Below are 15,045 nucleotides of genomic sequence, written 5' to 3'. Positions count from 1 at the left end.
TTATTACACAGTGGTGAAGCTGAATTGCAGTACTTTTATGTAAATTACTACTATGTTAAGGAAGGAAGGTTAGAACTACTATGTGTCTAACCATGTTAAAGTATTCATTCTGTGCGCATGACAGTCTTTTTTTTTGGGGGGGGGGGCGCGCCTACATTTCCTTTTTAGTGTGTGCTTATTAGTTAAGTATAGCTTTAACATAGTCGCCTTGTAGCTCGTATCGCTGTCATCACAGTCCACCTAAACTAAATGTCACGTTGGGATTGAGCCTTGTTGAATCTGGTTTCGTCAAATATGGCTTCTGCAAATGCGTTAGTCAAACTCATTTTAATGCAGTCAGCTGTGGTTGTGCTTTGGGTCTTATGTATGAATTCAAACTCCTCGTTTGTTCTGCCTCTCGCTACCTACCTTGTTCAGCAGGTTCAACGTAAAACTGTAACTTACCAAACTAGTCAGGAGTGATGACATGTTGTTGCCTTAAAAACCACTACCCACAGTGTTTGTCTTGCTAAAAATACCTTACAAATAATTCTGATGTCATCAAGCTTTTTGTATCCTACTGTATATCATGTTCAAAGATTGTGTTTCAAGTAAATGTGGTAGGTTGGCCAGTTTAGTGCTTGTTTCCATGACAAAGATGTGAATAACTTAATTTCTTGTAAAATTGTTTTCAGCATGCCTGCAAAAAAAAAAAAAAAAAGACGCAAGTTTATGGTTGTGCAGCTTAGTATTTACACTAAAACACTCCAGGGACACCTCTTTGTGGCACTATTGATTCCCATCAAAACAACATTCTCCATAATTTTCTTTTTGTTCTCTCCGTATACAGTACGATACGAACACTTTATTGTCCACAGATGTGAATTTTTTTCTTTGGTTTCACCAAAAATACAAGAAAGACATGACATTACAAATAGTATGTAGCCAAGATGGCAAGACAGACAATACATTTAATAAAAAAGTGACTTAGCAAAAGTAAAGAAATAGATAAATATAACCTATCCTACTAAAAATGCGTTATGTGCATAAAACCTGGAGCCCGGAAGTCTGCCTCGCCCTACATTCCATTCTTTACTATGGTTCCCCCTATGGCTATTTAGCTCCTTCCCAGCACTGGGGCTGAAGGACTTCTTGAAGCTGTTGGTACTCTACTGCCTCCCTGGCGGTAGGAGTTCGAATTGCTGTGTAATGGCAGAGAGGGGTCATTAATAATTTTCTTAGCCTTGTAATGCATTCCTCAAAAAAAATAGTCAGATTGATAAATGATCTGATTGAGTGTGTTATACCAATTTAGTTTCAGCTTGCTAAAGGAGTATTTTTAACAACACTGGAAGTTGTTTGGTTCTGCAGTTGTGTGGGGATGTGGCATTTGAGGTCACACCTGATGTAAATCTTTGCTCATTTCAAATTAGTGAAATATTTACCACATTTTATTCTTAATCTACACTTTCAGTTTCTTCATTGTGTCTGTGTGTGTGTTCATCTAAGTTACCAATTACTACACAATATCTACAAGGACACGTGTGATGTAAGTTAGTACAGTCATAGAGTCAACTGGGTCAACAGCTACCTGCAACATGTGCATTTCCATGGCTCTTGTGTTTATGGAGAAGGTTTATTTACTCTCATATCATATCCCTCCTTTTGTTTTTCAATGCTCTTTTGCTATATGATGACATTGTTCCATCTTTTCAGTGTGGTGTATTACTCTTTCAATGTGACATCATTCTGCCAATGTTCTCCAGTAAAAGGTCATGAATAAAAACAAGCTGAAGCTGAATAGCACTTATATAACTGTTAGTGACTATGAGTATTTTGATCAGTTTTGTTTTTTATCGCTTTTGTCTTCCTTTCTTTCATCATCATTAATGAGCAGAGTTGGAGCTAACTGTGACTAATACAAGACGTAATCATGTAACATACATACATACTCGGTCAGATCCTGCAGAGGCCTTATTGGACATGTGCCACTTGGGCATGCTGCACAGGGTATAGGTCAGAGCCGCCCCACTATTTTTATACTGAGAGCTGAATTGCTGAAATGAAACCTGACACGTGTGTGTGTGTGTGTGTGTGTGTGTGTGTGTCTAGTCCTGTGGTCTGTTTGTGTCCCTCACACACTCTTCAAGTTTCTAGAAATACTTTTAGTTTAAGGAGATACACTGAGTGTGTTGAAGAAATCACAAGCCACATATTGACATCATTCAAAACCTAATGAACAGGTGTACCATCGTGTACTAAGTCCAGCCACATAGCTTGCCGATGTGTGAACAAGGATGCAACTGTTTTACCGAGACAGCCTGGCCATGACGTGACATATGTCATGCTATTCCTGGCATGATCGTCTTGATATCACTCCCCATAGTGAGGTCTAAGGGGGACTTAAACTGATCCTCCACCCAAAGAAGGATCATTAAAGCTTTAAACCAAAAAAGATTATGCAAATCATCTAGCTGTTGAAGTGAAAGTTCTGTTGGTTTCACTCATTAATATGATTTTTTATAAGCAGTTGATCAGTTAGTGTTGCAAACCTATCCCAAAACTGCATATCCGTCGCAGGATCAACGCTGCGGCTCCGCGTGCTGGGTGGGGGTGGGTGGGTTAGGAAACAAAGTGTTATGGCCCTGTTGCTGGAGAGAGAGCGAGGGGGGGCTTTTCTACGTAAAAGCGTCACATCTACGTCTCTTTTGAGAAAGGGGGGGACAGAAGAGAGAACTGGACAAGTACAAAGACCAAAACAGACTCCGAATGGACTCAAGGAACATAGAAGCAGTCTGCATACTGAGCAGGACTATAGGCTACGCGTATTTTACTACATAAAGAAAAAGAAAAGATTGTTTTCATGCTTCTTTGTGACAATGGATTTGTATTAACGATGGATGAGCCTAAAGACATTGTTATCCTAACTTTTGATTAGGCTGGATTCAAAATAGCCTCGGTCATTTTGCTGGAATGCCATTGCCCACTTTTGGAGTCTTTTTACGCACAGCCCTATTATGTTTGGATGATTGCAAATTAGTACTGCAAAGTTTTTGACGTGCGCTATCATTCATTTCGTCATTCAGCTTGCCTGATTTCCTAAGTCTATCACTAGCCTATCACATCTCGCTTGCGACTGGACCTGTTATAGCAACACAGATCGCTTTTCGCAGACTGACACGAGTGCCTCCCAAACGGGAGTTGGCACCGTGTGTGTTCTTTCTCAATCTGTTTTTAAACGTTTTATAACTGTGGACGACAACATTATCCACCCTCTGAAATGCTGCTTGTGACCCTTCTCTTGAGCCTCGTTTTCCCCGCCGCGCTCTTTGTGGCCGCGCACGGCGCCGGGGACCTCCAGGGTTTTACCTTCCCCGGAGGAAGCACAAGTTTCGACCCAACAGGTACAGTAGCTATAACACTAGGAGAGATGGACATCACTTCTCACCCTTGTAGGCCTACTTGGCAAAGTGTTTGCATCGCACTCAAATCTCGTGTCAGTTCTTAGCCTAAGAGGACATGCAGCTTGTTTGCACATTGGCAGCCTACTACTTAATGATTGTCCTACGTATTCTGTGCTGACATTTGCTAACTCTAATTCATTATAATTTAGCATTCTAATGATAAAAACTACAATTATTTCCCCATACCATTTGAACCATTTCTGAAACTGTTATTGATTTATTTATTTTGAATACCGTTAAGTTAGGGAAATTCTAAACAGCTCATTTCGGAACATCAGGACTATTGGTCAAAATTGGGGTTTGAGTGTTTGCCAAAACAGACATATAGGAAACATGCATCTTTTTTTTCATTACTTAAAAACTCTATCACAATCTATATCTTACAGGACTTCATCTGTTTTTGTTTGTTTTTGTTTTTAATTACAAAAGTGTAATATCATGACTCATCTAGCTGCTTTGAGCTGCAAGACTCCAACAGTTTCAGCTCACCTGTGGAAATAGTTAAACTCAGGTCATATGCGGAAGTCTCACAGGGACGCAGATAACACACACACACACACACACACACACACACACACACACACACACACACACACACACACGCACACACACACACTTTTCACAGGGCATTTGGGCACACTATTGATATTTGATAGCCCACCCAGCTAAGAGGTCTCCTCACTGTTGAGAAATGCAAGCTTCATCAACAACCAGGGGATCAATGTCTCTGCTCTGTAAATTGGTATACATATACTGGCTCTGGGAATGAGCAGAAGCACACAAATCCTTTCATGGATCTTGGATAACTACATATTTTAACTATTGCCATGCCAAATAAGTATCCCGAAAAGAGCCACTAATTCATAAAACTAATACATTTGAAACAATGAATCATTTTGAGCCATTCTCTCTGTTTATGTTTTTCATGCCTGATGCTTATCTACAGTAGCAGTCTGGTGGTCCATTATGTCACAGCATCCTTATGCAGTAGCATACTCCTCAGTCCTGTGCTGACTTTTGTTGAGCATGGGCTAATTGCAAAAAAATTTGTGCCAAATTAAAAATATGTTGTTGTTTCTGAGAATAATGCCACTATTCTTTTGCAAAAATGTTCTTAGATAAACGTCAAAACTTATGTGAAATACAAATTCACTTTTATCCCAAATGTCACTTTTTCCCATACATGTATGTTTTCTGACAGCATGGATGAAGAGCAGTTAATGATACTGGAGCTGGGTTGGATTGTGGCTTGAAGACCTTTGACCTTACACTCAGTTCCTTGGAGCACTAAAACACACAGTCACAGAGACAAATATGGGCTCTGACTCACGGTGATGACGGAAAGCTGTGTGTCATCTTCTCCTCTATTGGTGTTCCCGTATTCTGCTTAAGCCTGGAACACACAGTACAATTTAAAACATAAATACAACAGTGGATTTGGCCATTATGGCCAATTTTTCTAGAAAGTCCTTGCTGGCATCTGACACACATTGTTGTGTAGTCTTCTGGAGTTAAGGCTTGAATCTCAAACTCGTTGGTCTGACCCCTGAAAGCTGTTCCATTGTAGCAAACGTGTTTATTTGTGTTATCATTGGCAATATGTGTTGCCATTTCACAGCTGGTCAAAACGGTAACGATAGAAGCCTAGTACCTATGATAGGCATTCTATAGGCACTTTTTACAAACAGCAGCTCTCCATAACTCGTAAGTCTCTAGTGTGCACCTCCTATTATTTATTCTTAAATTAAATAACATGGAAAGTACAAGAAAGCCCTGGTGCAGACTGACATTGGGTCATTGGACTCTGATATGATGCCAATCTCGAGCTAATCTAAGAGGAGACTTCTCTGATGTACAGTAGCAGGAATGAATGAATAAATAAATGTGCACACTCCATCTTTGTAGCTATTGCAAATTGGCATGATTGATTGTGCATTATCTGTATAACCAAAAAAATCACAATCACTTAGTACTGATTGAAAATGAGTTGAACTTTCCTTGTGTCTGCTCTAAAAAGAGCAGTGAACATACAAAACCAAGTGCTCAATCTACAGATCAGCTGAACTGGACAATGAAGCTCTATGGATACATGGAGTAAAATAATAACTGATATAATGTAATTGCCTCCCTGACCCACCTAGACCCCTGCATGGTGGTGTATCCACCATGTATGAGCGAGGCGGATCGCTACAGCCTGGAGGCCCTGCGGAGCATCCATCAGATGATGGATGATGACCAAGACGGTGGGATTGAGGTGGAGGAGAGTGTGGAGGTACACAACTCACTCTTCATTAAATGTTCACCACATTTCCTCAGCTGTTGTAAATCCTTGTGCATGTATGTTCTTGCAAGAGACATGGTAAAGCAGTACAACAACAGGTGGTGGACGAGTCAAATGCTACTTCAAGGATAGCAACAGTATAACTTTGCTTTTGGATCAGTGACAAAATTGGTTTGCACTAATAGAAGTGAACTGGTGACCTTTAACTACTTTTAATGTATTCATGGCACCAGCTTCCCTTATTCTTCAGCCAGTTTGTTATAGTTGTCACAAAGAACACTGCTTGCCTCAGTGTTGTAATACAATCTGCAAAATAATTGCATTCAAGTTTATTAATTCAACATTGATTCGGTTATTCTGTTTCTTAATCACATGGAATTCCATGAAAAACAACAAAAACCAAACAACCAAATACATGTAAATGTTGAAATAAATGATTATAAAATTATGTTGTAATGCAAGGTTTGATACATTTGCCTGTGGCTTTTTGCAGACTTATAATATATTGAACCTCCCAAGTAGAGATGGTCTGATACCAATGTTTGGTTCCTGATACCGATTCTGACACCTGAACTTGTGGATTGGGCAATACTGAGTACTGATCCGATACCAGTGTGTCACATATTTTATTATGTTTTACCAACTGTAGACTACTATCCCTGTATTGATGTGATATCATTTCTATCTTTGTTGTCGGTCGGGCTCAGGTTAAAATCTTTGTGAAACATGAATTTACACAAACAATGAATGCCACAGAACTTTCTTTTTTTTATCCAGTTTGACAGTAAGTTATAACTAAAAAGAACATGAATGAACTACTTTGACATAGATTTTGATTCTTTTTCTTTATTACGTGGTATCGGATCAGAGCATAAACTCTAGTACTTCCCGATTCTGCCTAAACAGAAACATCTCTACTCCCAAGCATAGCTTGTTTCAACAAAGATATTTTTGAATGAGCCAAAAGCAAAACACATTTTTCCTTGAGTCAGGTAAACAAGTGAATCAGGGGGACATCATTTGATACGTGTGTGTGTGTGTGTGTGTGTGTGTGTGTGTGTGTGTGTGTGCGCGCACATTTCCATGTGCGCCTTTGTGATTTAGTTTTTTTTTTTGAGTTAAAGTTTTCAGAGTAAACGATATCCAGCGAGTAAGTATTTCTAGAGTTGTATGTGACTTTCTTAGTTAATCCAGAAATCTAGAATGCCTTTACCTTCTAGAATGCAGTTCAGGGATACAGTATCCATCGGCTCGGGTTGCGGTTGCCATAGAGATTTTGGGGGCAGGGCTCCAACAATTTTTTTTTACAGCCAAGGACACATTCCAAGACAGCACGAACACATGCATGCACACACACACGCACACACACACAAACACACACACACACACACACACACACGCACGCACACGCACACGCACACGCACACACACATACACACACACACATTTATCTGAATACATCCTAAATAAATACAAACTCAAAACACCCAATCCTTATTTCAAGATTGAAATCCGAGGGCACACTGCAATACATTTTCGTATTAACAACAAATTCTTAAAGACTGTATGGGTTTTGTGACCCCGAACTATGCTCTTTACTGTAAAGTAAAAAAGTTTTCTTTATTATTCACGTCTTTCTTTTGTTTGTGGCAGTTCATCATTGAGGACATGAAACAGCAGCAAACCAATAAACACAGCCACCTGCACAGAGAAGATCAACATATCACAATTGAGGAGCTCTGGAGGGGCTGGAAGTCGTCTGAAGGTGTGTGTGTGTGTGTGTGTGTGTGTGTGTGTGTGTCTGCGTTTGTGTGTCTGTGTGTGTGTGTGTGTGTGTGTGTGTGTGTGCGTGTGGGTGTGTGTGTTACTAGGTCTCCAGCTCTTCTTTGTTTCACTTTGTCTTCTTTTCTCACTTATCAGTACATAATTGGACTCAAGATGATGTGCTTCGCTGGCTGAAGGATTTTGTTGAGTTGCCCCAGTATGAGAGAAACTTTAAGGACTTTAAAGTCAATGGAAACACACTCCCCAGGTGAGGAAATTGAATGATGGTGCCAATATGAAATTACTTGAGTTCAGGTGTGTCATATCCAAATTGGCCCCTCCCATCATTTTCTTATGTGGGAGACCCATACTGAGAGAATATGAAAAACATTGTTTTCCTTTGTTCTTCCTCCAGGAGGAGTATCTCGAAAACAAAAGCAGCTTTAGGGTTCTTCCCTATAGCATAAATGTATCTTGAGTGCAGTAGTCCAACCAAGTAACTGTAAAAAAAAGTCAGTTGTAATTGAAAGTCATATCAACACGCTGAACTCTGACACCTGTGTGCAGGATTGCAGCCAATGAGCCTTCATTCCTGAGTGGCCATCTGAGGGTTCAGGACCAGAGAGACAAACAGAAGCTAAACATCAAAGCTCTAGATGTTGTTCTGTTTGGACCGCCTACACGTAAGGACAATTCCTCACCCTGTCCCCCCTCCCTATGTCCCTTAAGTGTATGTGTTCCTGTTCTGCCAATTTGCCTATTTAGTTTGCATACCTATAACTCTCCCAGCTTCCTTGAATTTTTCCAGTATGTAAAGGATCCCCCCACCATCAATAATCATGACTTTCCATTTCACCACAGGTCCCCCTCATAACTACATGAAGGACTTCCTGCTCATTGTATCAGTGGTGATGGGAGTTGGAGGCTGCTGGTTTGCCCAGGTCCAGAACAAAGTCAGTAAGGTCCACATAGCCAAGATGATGAAAGATTTGGAAAGTCTGCAGAGGGCCGAACAGAGCCTCAAAGATCTGCAGGAACAGTGAGTAATCATTTTTATTGTTGCATTGACTGTATTGTTCGATTCCACTAAAAACATTTTACTTTCTCAGACTGGAGCAAGCACAGGAAGAAAAACGTAATGTTGCAGAGGAGAAACAGAACTTGGAGGAGAAGATGAGGGATGAGATCATAGGGGCGCAGGAGGAGGCTTACCGCCTTCACGAGCTGAGGCAGGGAGCTGTCAGTGAGCTCAGCCGCCTGCGATATGCAGAGGAAGAGCTGGTGCAGGTAGACACACAACTAGAGCAATGCTGCACTAGACGCTTGTCATCCCTGCTATAGTTTTGGAAATTTTAAAGGTTTTAAAGGAAAGAATGTAAGGTTTAACAGCAGTTTTTAAAAATTATTCTACATACTGGTCTTTAACATGTGACTGATGCCATTCCCTCAGGTACGTGGAGCACTGAAGCAGGCAGAGAAGGACATGCAGGCTAGCTGGACCGCCTCAGAGGCCCTGCAGCTGTGGTTACAGCTGACACACGAGGTAGAGGTCCAGTTCTACAATGTGAAGAGGCACAGAGCAGAACTACAGCTTGGCATTGCCAAGGAAGAGGTAATGTATGAAAAAGGGACACACACATAAAAAACACACTAGTTAATTTTAGTGTGACTGCACTGGATACGTAGTAATTTCAAAAAAATTCTGGGCATTTATATTATCATATTTGTTTTTTATAACTTACCTACATACCTATCAGCTGACCTGCATTCATACTTTCTTGCAGGCAGAGAAGATTAAGAAGAAGAGGAGTTCTCTGTTTGGGACTCTCCATGTCGCACACAGCTCCTCTCTGGACCAAGTTGATCACAAGATCCTGGAGGCAAAGTAGGTCAAAATTACCTCTGATAGTTGGGTTTGTGTCTGTCACAGTAAATATGTAACAGAAATCACATAGATCTTTGTATATCCCAAAGGAATTCCTTGTCTGAAGTAACAGCCTGCCTACAGGAACGCCTCCATCGCTGGCAGCAGATTGAGCGCCTCTGTTGCTTCCCCATCATTAGGAATCCTGGCCTAACTAACCTAACTGCTCAGCTCTACTCAGATCCTAATGCCCTGGGGTTTCACAGAGTTCCCCAGCCATCTCGGTCATGCCACAGCTCTGATCATGGATCTATGGAGGATCTGTTAGAAGAGTCTGCTTCTCCAATCTTACCACATATGACAGGTAAGTACATAGCAGTGATGACTTTCAAATTCTTTAGTTGGATCCCCATTAGTTTCACGAACAAAGTGTTATGATCTTGGGCTGGCTATGGCATGTGTTTTGCATAATTTGCATACTCATCAAACCATTCAGCAACCACTCATCACAGTTTTTTAATTTAAATGTATCACCCACCTATGGGTATGTGTCTTGTGTCATGTATGGATTAATCAGCTCCGCGAATTGATTCATCTTTGGCCTTCCTCCAGTTCTAGTTCCACCACTGAAGCGTTCTCCACGAACACGGGGATCCACCATATGTCGATCACGTCGTCCTGGCGTGGTCAGTCCGCCATCAGCTGCCATGACCTCCCCGGACCCCGACCTTCTTATCCCCATCAGAGACCCATACACATGCGAGGAAGAGGGGGTCCTCCAGAAAACTCCAAAGAAACAGTATGTCTTCCTGCCCAGAACTTTTAGAGGCCAATTGGCTTTTACACACTACTCAAACTAAACCACTGTCCATCAGTGACTATTTGTTCATTTCTTGATTCCTTCCTTCTTCCATTCCTTGTCCTTTCCTTTCCCTATTCTTCCTTTCATTTCTCTCACTAATAGAGACTCCCAAGAGATGTCCTCAGACACAGAATATATGACTTCACCTCCTCCCAGCAAAATGTTCCCTAGTCCTACTGTGGACAGTTCATCTGAAAAGCTCTATTATGATGAAACTGAGCTGTTTTCAGACAGCTCCATTAAACAGAATTTGAGGAAAGAAGAAGAAGCTAATGTTGAATCTCCAGTTCGCAAAACTTCTGTAGAAGAGCTTGAAGCTTGTGTAGATATTTCCTTGGGAAAGATGGCAAAGGACAAATTGTTGGAAACTTCTTTGGAAACCACCTCTTTGAAGACATCCAAAGAAGAGTCTTTGATTGATTCTGCATCAAGGAAGATATCCAGAGACAGGAGTGACATGGATTTTGCTGTTAGAAAGGTGCTTTCCAATGAGTTGGATGCAGATTTCCCAGCCAGAAAAGTAGAGAGAGATGCAATAGGGGGTTTAATGGACACCGCTTCAAGGAATGTATACAGAGAAATAAGTGATTTACCTCTGGATGGGAGAAAGATTCTTTGGAAAGAATTAGAAGCAGCAACAGATTTGGCACCCAGGAAGCTATCCAGAGACATGATGGGGACTTCAATGGACAGTGCCTCAAGAAAGATGATACAAGATGATGTTGAGCGTCCATTTGACTCAGCATCCAGAAGGATTACAAGAGATTCAATGGGATCGTCCCTAGACACAGGTACTGGAAAGAGTCAGTGGAATAAAGAAGACTTCCAGCTTGAATTCTCTGCAAGGGCTTTAGCAGTGGACAAAATGGTTGAGGCTACTAGAACACCACCAAGAAAGATATCTAGAGATGAGCTTCAGTATTTTAAAGATACCGCTTCTATAAAAATGCTACCCAAAGAGAGATTTGAAGCACTTATGGATACCTCTTCCTCTACAGAGAAGCAAGAGTTCAATATAGAACCAACAACAAGTAGAAAGATACCTAGAGACGAACTTGAAATGCCTGCTGGTTCTCTCAGAAGGAGAACACATAGAATGCCAAGAGATGACATTGACTCTTCCATAGACACTCCCACAGGGAATATCTCCTGGGATAGAGTTGATGTTCCAATGGAGATACCTAAGCAATCAATACTGAGGGAGGAGTTGGGAGCATCTAAATTAAGTTCATCTCCAGGTCAAATTGGACAACCAGACCTTATGATAACCTCCCAGGTACCATGGGAGTCGCCAGCAGACCTTTTCACTGGCCCATTGAGCCAGCTTGTGTATGATGGAATCCTTGAAAAGTCCTGCCACCCCGTGTCTAGGACCTCAACCAGCCTCTCAGCCTCAACACCCAACCTGCCCCAGAGCAGGCTGCTAGCAGAGGTGGAGCCACCATTGCCACCACCAAGGATTGCTTTCCCATCTCATGCATCGGCCACTGAGACTGGACATGAAAGAAACAAGCATAAGGAAAAGACCAGGAAATCCTTAAAGCTCAAAAATCCTTTTAAAAAGAAAACCGAATCAACTCCAGAGAAGCCTCAAAGTGGTCTTCAAAAGTTGTGATGATCAGCTTGGAATGTTTTCCTTTTTTATTTTGTTAATTTTATTGAACCAAAAAATTAGAGTTTTAGAACTTCATTGACAATATCTTAAATGGAAAGTTGAAGTAGATTTATTTTGTTTTATGTCTTTCTCTTATGTCTAATGTAGACATATGGTTGGTAACATATTATTTTAGATGCGGATTCTTTGAGGCTTTGCCTATGGTTGAAAGATTGAATGATGTTTAACTGAGGCCACTTCTGTATAACGGTGGCAATGATTGAATTTAGTTTAAAACCTCAATTGAAGACATCTATTGCAGTAGAATGCATTCTATTCCAAGATAACTTTTCTTTAATTTAGATATTTTTCCCCACTTGAGTCATGATTCAAAGTCTGGTCTGACATTTTTATGAATTTCTTCCATACAGCTGCTTGTTGCACACATCAAAATTAGTAAGACATTTTAAAGGCCCAGGAAAAATCTATTGTGTAATAGGTAATGTAGGCTAATTAGTTCTTACAGTGAATAATGGGGTCTTACATGAACACACAAGTCTCTGTCAGAATTAGAAGTTAGTTTTCATTATTTCACATGACACATTTGTGTTCTTCCCATTGGTTTGAGGTGGATGGGACTCGGTTGGGAAAAAAGATTGATTTAACATATGTGTATGCACAATTTAGGATTTAACAACACTTAAATCAGAATCTGGTAACAGTTGTGGGCTTGTATGCTTATCCAATTATCAAACTACACCAACACAGTCCAGATTAAGGACATTAGCAGAGATCTTAAGTTTAAGGTTTACAAATAAATAATATACAGTATATGGTAGTTTTTCTAAAACATATTATCAATAACATATAATTTGTTGATGCTTATTTAGTCTCGGCTATTTATTGTTACTCAGGCTTTACTTAGGTTTTTTGCACTACATAGCCTGCAGTAAAGAAGAATTCCTTTCCATAACGAAATAAAGAAAAATAAATCCTCTTAATAATTTCATATCATATTTTGTATAGCTTCCAATAATGTTTGAATATTTATGAAAAAAGATGTGTCAGTGTTGATATGTTGTTTCAGGAAGCATCGGACACAGTTGAGACAGGTGCTTTTCTTTTATTGCCAGTTAAATTCAAATTCTATTTTCAATTAACATCCCTAGGTTCAGGGTGTGGTTAACCAAGGAAAATGTTGTTGAAATATACACAAAAGAGTATATATATATATATGTAAACATATATATATTTGATTAATTGTTCTCTGATGCACATGCTGTCATAATTGGAACTACTGACCGCTGTTCATTTATTTTCTGCACTTGGAAATGGACCTGCCCTAACATACACAATATTGACAATATATTGACCCCAAACGCATATTTCTTGATCCTGTGGATTTGCCAGGGAAAAACCCATTTCTATTGAAAGTGTTCCGCTTTGATTTGAAATGCTCAGAGTTTTCTTGCACGCTGTCTTTTTTCAAACTAAGGCATATAAATGCATATTTTGCTTTAATTGTTGATTTGATGTATGTGTATTTCATTGTTTACAGGCAAGTCAGGGCCTTTAGTCAATTTGATTTCAAATGAGTCAGAATAAATTTGTATTGATTTGAAAAAAGCACTTTGGAATAAGTATTTTCATGTCATTAATTGATTTGTTTCAAAGTGTAAGGAAAATATGAGTAAAATATTTCCCCTTCACTGAATGTAATTTGCTGTTTTCTGATGAATTATTAACAAGTGATGATAGAGGCAATAAACACGGAGGTGAAATTAGTACATATTTTGCATTGCTCTACAATTCAATTTATTTAAAGTATCAATTCATAACAAGAGTTATCTCGAGACACTTTACAGATAGAGGAGGTCTAGACCACACCCCAGAATTTACAAGGACCCAACAGTTGTAGTAGTTTCCTCCAGAGCAAGCAACAGTGCGACAGGGTCGAGGAAAAACTTCATTTTATGCAGAAACCTCGGACAGACCCAGGCTCTTGGTAGGCGGTGTCTGACGGGCCGGTTGGGGTTAGTATGAAGAGTGGAAATAACAAAAATAGAAAAATAGTAGTTTATAGCTGTTCTTTGTAGTAGTTCATGGCATTACAAGGCACAGCAGGACGTAGCAAGGCAAAGCAGAGTGTAGCAAGATGAACATGGCATCTCAGAACGTGTAGCGGGACCATGGCGACAGCTGCTACAAGGATTTTGGAGCCTCTCTGATTCGAGGGAACGTGCTGGGGGAAAAAGAACATAAGGACTCCGGGGAGTGACCCCCCAGAGCTAGCTTCTTTATTCTACAATAAAGAAACTAAACATTACCAGCATGGATTTATTATTATTGTCGGCATTATAGATACAATACGTTAAAATGACCACAAAACACCTTTGAACAGCTTGAGTCCAAACCTCTTCTGGTGGCCTTTTTTTAATTTGATTTTTACTCATCATCTCCACTAGAGGTAAGGAGAGTGTCCCCCCCCCAAAAGAAAGTGTTGTGATTTCAGGATGAAACACATTACTTTAACAATTGCCATAGATTCAGAAGTTTAACAAAACTGTTTTCTCAACATGTAGGATACATTTGACCGGTAAACGGTAAACACAGTAATGCCCTGCTCCAAGACCCTCAGCAGGCCACTCGTCTGCAGCTTCAAACTGTTGGCAAGTTGAGTTCTGCAGTTTGTCACTGTGGGTTTCCTGTAAAGCTTTACTGAACACATGGACTACCGGTACATAATGTGGTTGTGGTTAACTTTATTATGCACTCTGTACTGTCCTGTAACTTTTAGAAAACTGTCTGTCAGATGTTTTCAAAGCATAAAAAAAATGAACAAAAATATGTATGGGAAAAAATGCATTTCTAAACACTATAGTGTATGCCGCTATTGTGTGGACTATTCATCGATAAGTTCCAATGAATAACTGACAGAAAATATAAACCTCAATCAAATGAGTTACATAAGTAAATCATTATATTCGGAATTAATGTATATTATTACCCTGAGACTGCAGGTGCAAAGAAGCTAGTAACTAAATCAGACAAAAAGATCTCTTCACGTTGCTTGACATTATTGTTTTTATACGTGGCCCCAAAAAAATAAAAAATAAAATGACGTATACAATAAGATATATTGTAATATGTTGCCTAAAATATATAGGCTCATGTATTATGCTACCTTTGATATTATGCTACCGTTGATCGGCTACTGTATAGAATTAAAAACTATAT

At 39.9% G+C, this 15,045-nt stretch overlaps 1 protein-coding gene and 1 long non-coding RNA gene across 3 annotated transcripts in view; one reads left to right on the top strand and one right to left on the bottom strand.

Moving 5' to 3' along the window:
- Window positions 1-2,689: 2,689 nt before the first annotated feature.
- Window positions 2,690-13,618, top strand: stim2a (tromal interaction molecule 2a). Of its 2 annotated transcripts, none has more exons than XM_034898040.1 (12): window positions 2,690-3,383; window positions 5,585-5,715; window positions 7,378-7,489; window positions 7,645-7,756; window positions 8,056-8,171; window positions 8,350-8,527; window positions 8,598-8,775; window positions 8,939-9,100; window positions 9,273-9,373; window positions 9,463-9,716; window positions 9,971-10,151; window positions 10,317-13,618. In XM_034898040.1, exons 1-12 carry the CDS (start codon window positions 3,260-3,262, stop codon window positions 11,827-11,829), a joined length of 3,162 nt encoding a protein of 1,053 aa, XP_034753931.1. In that variant the 5' UTR covers window positions 2,690-3,259; the 3' UTR covers window positions 11,830-13,618. The 2 variants fall into 2 exon arrangements, with proteins under 2 accessions (XP_034753931.1, XP_034753922.1); XM_034898031.1 differs by having other exon boundaries at window positions 2,691-3,383; window positions 9,965-10,151.
- LOC117960279 overlaps window positions 3,556-15,045 on the bottom strand; it is a 23,804-nt gene continuing 12,314 nt past the window's right edge. The window contains exons 2-3 of the long non-coding RNA XR_004660108.1: window positions 9,263-9,265; window positions 3,556-3,567 (exon numbers count right to left, since the gene is read on the bottom strand). This is a non-coding gene — a long non-coding RNA (uncharacterized LOC117960279). The remainder of the gene's footprint in view (window positions 3,568-9,262; window positions 9,266-15,045) is intronic.

Source organism: Etheostoma cragini, chromosome 2, assembly GCF_013103735.1.
Source record: "Etheostoma cragini isolate CJK2018 chromosome 2, CSU_Ecrag_1.0, whole genome shotgun sequence".
Taxonomy (NCBI): Eukaryota; Metazoa; Chordata; class Actinopteri; order Perciformes; family Percidae; genus Etheostoma; species Etheostoma cragini.
The sequence above is the reverse complement of the archived record's forward strand: the minus strand, read 5'-3'. Positions and strand labels throughout refer to the sequence as shown.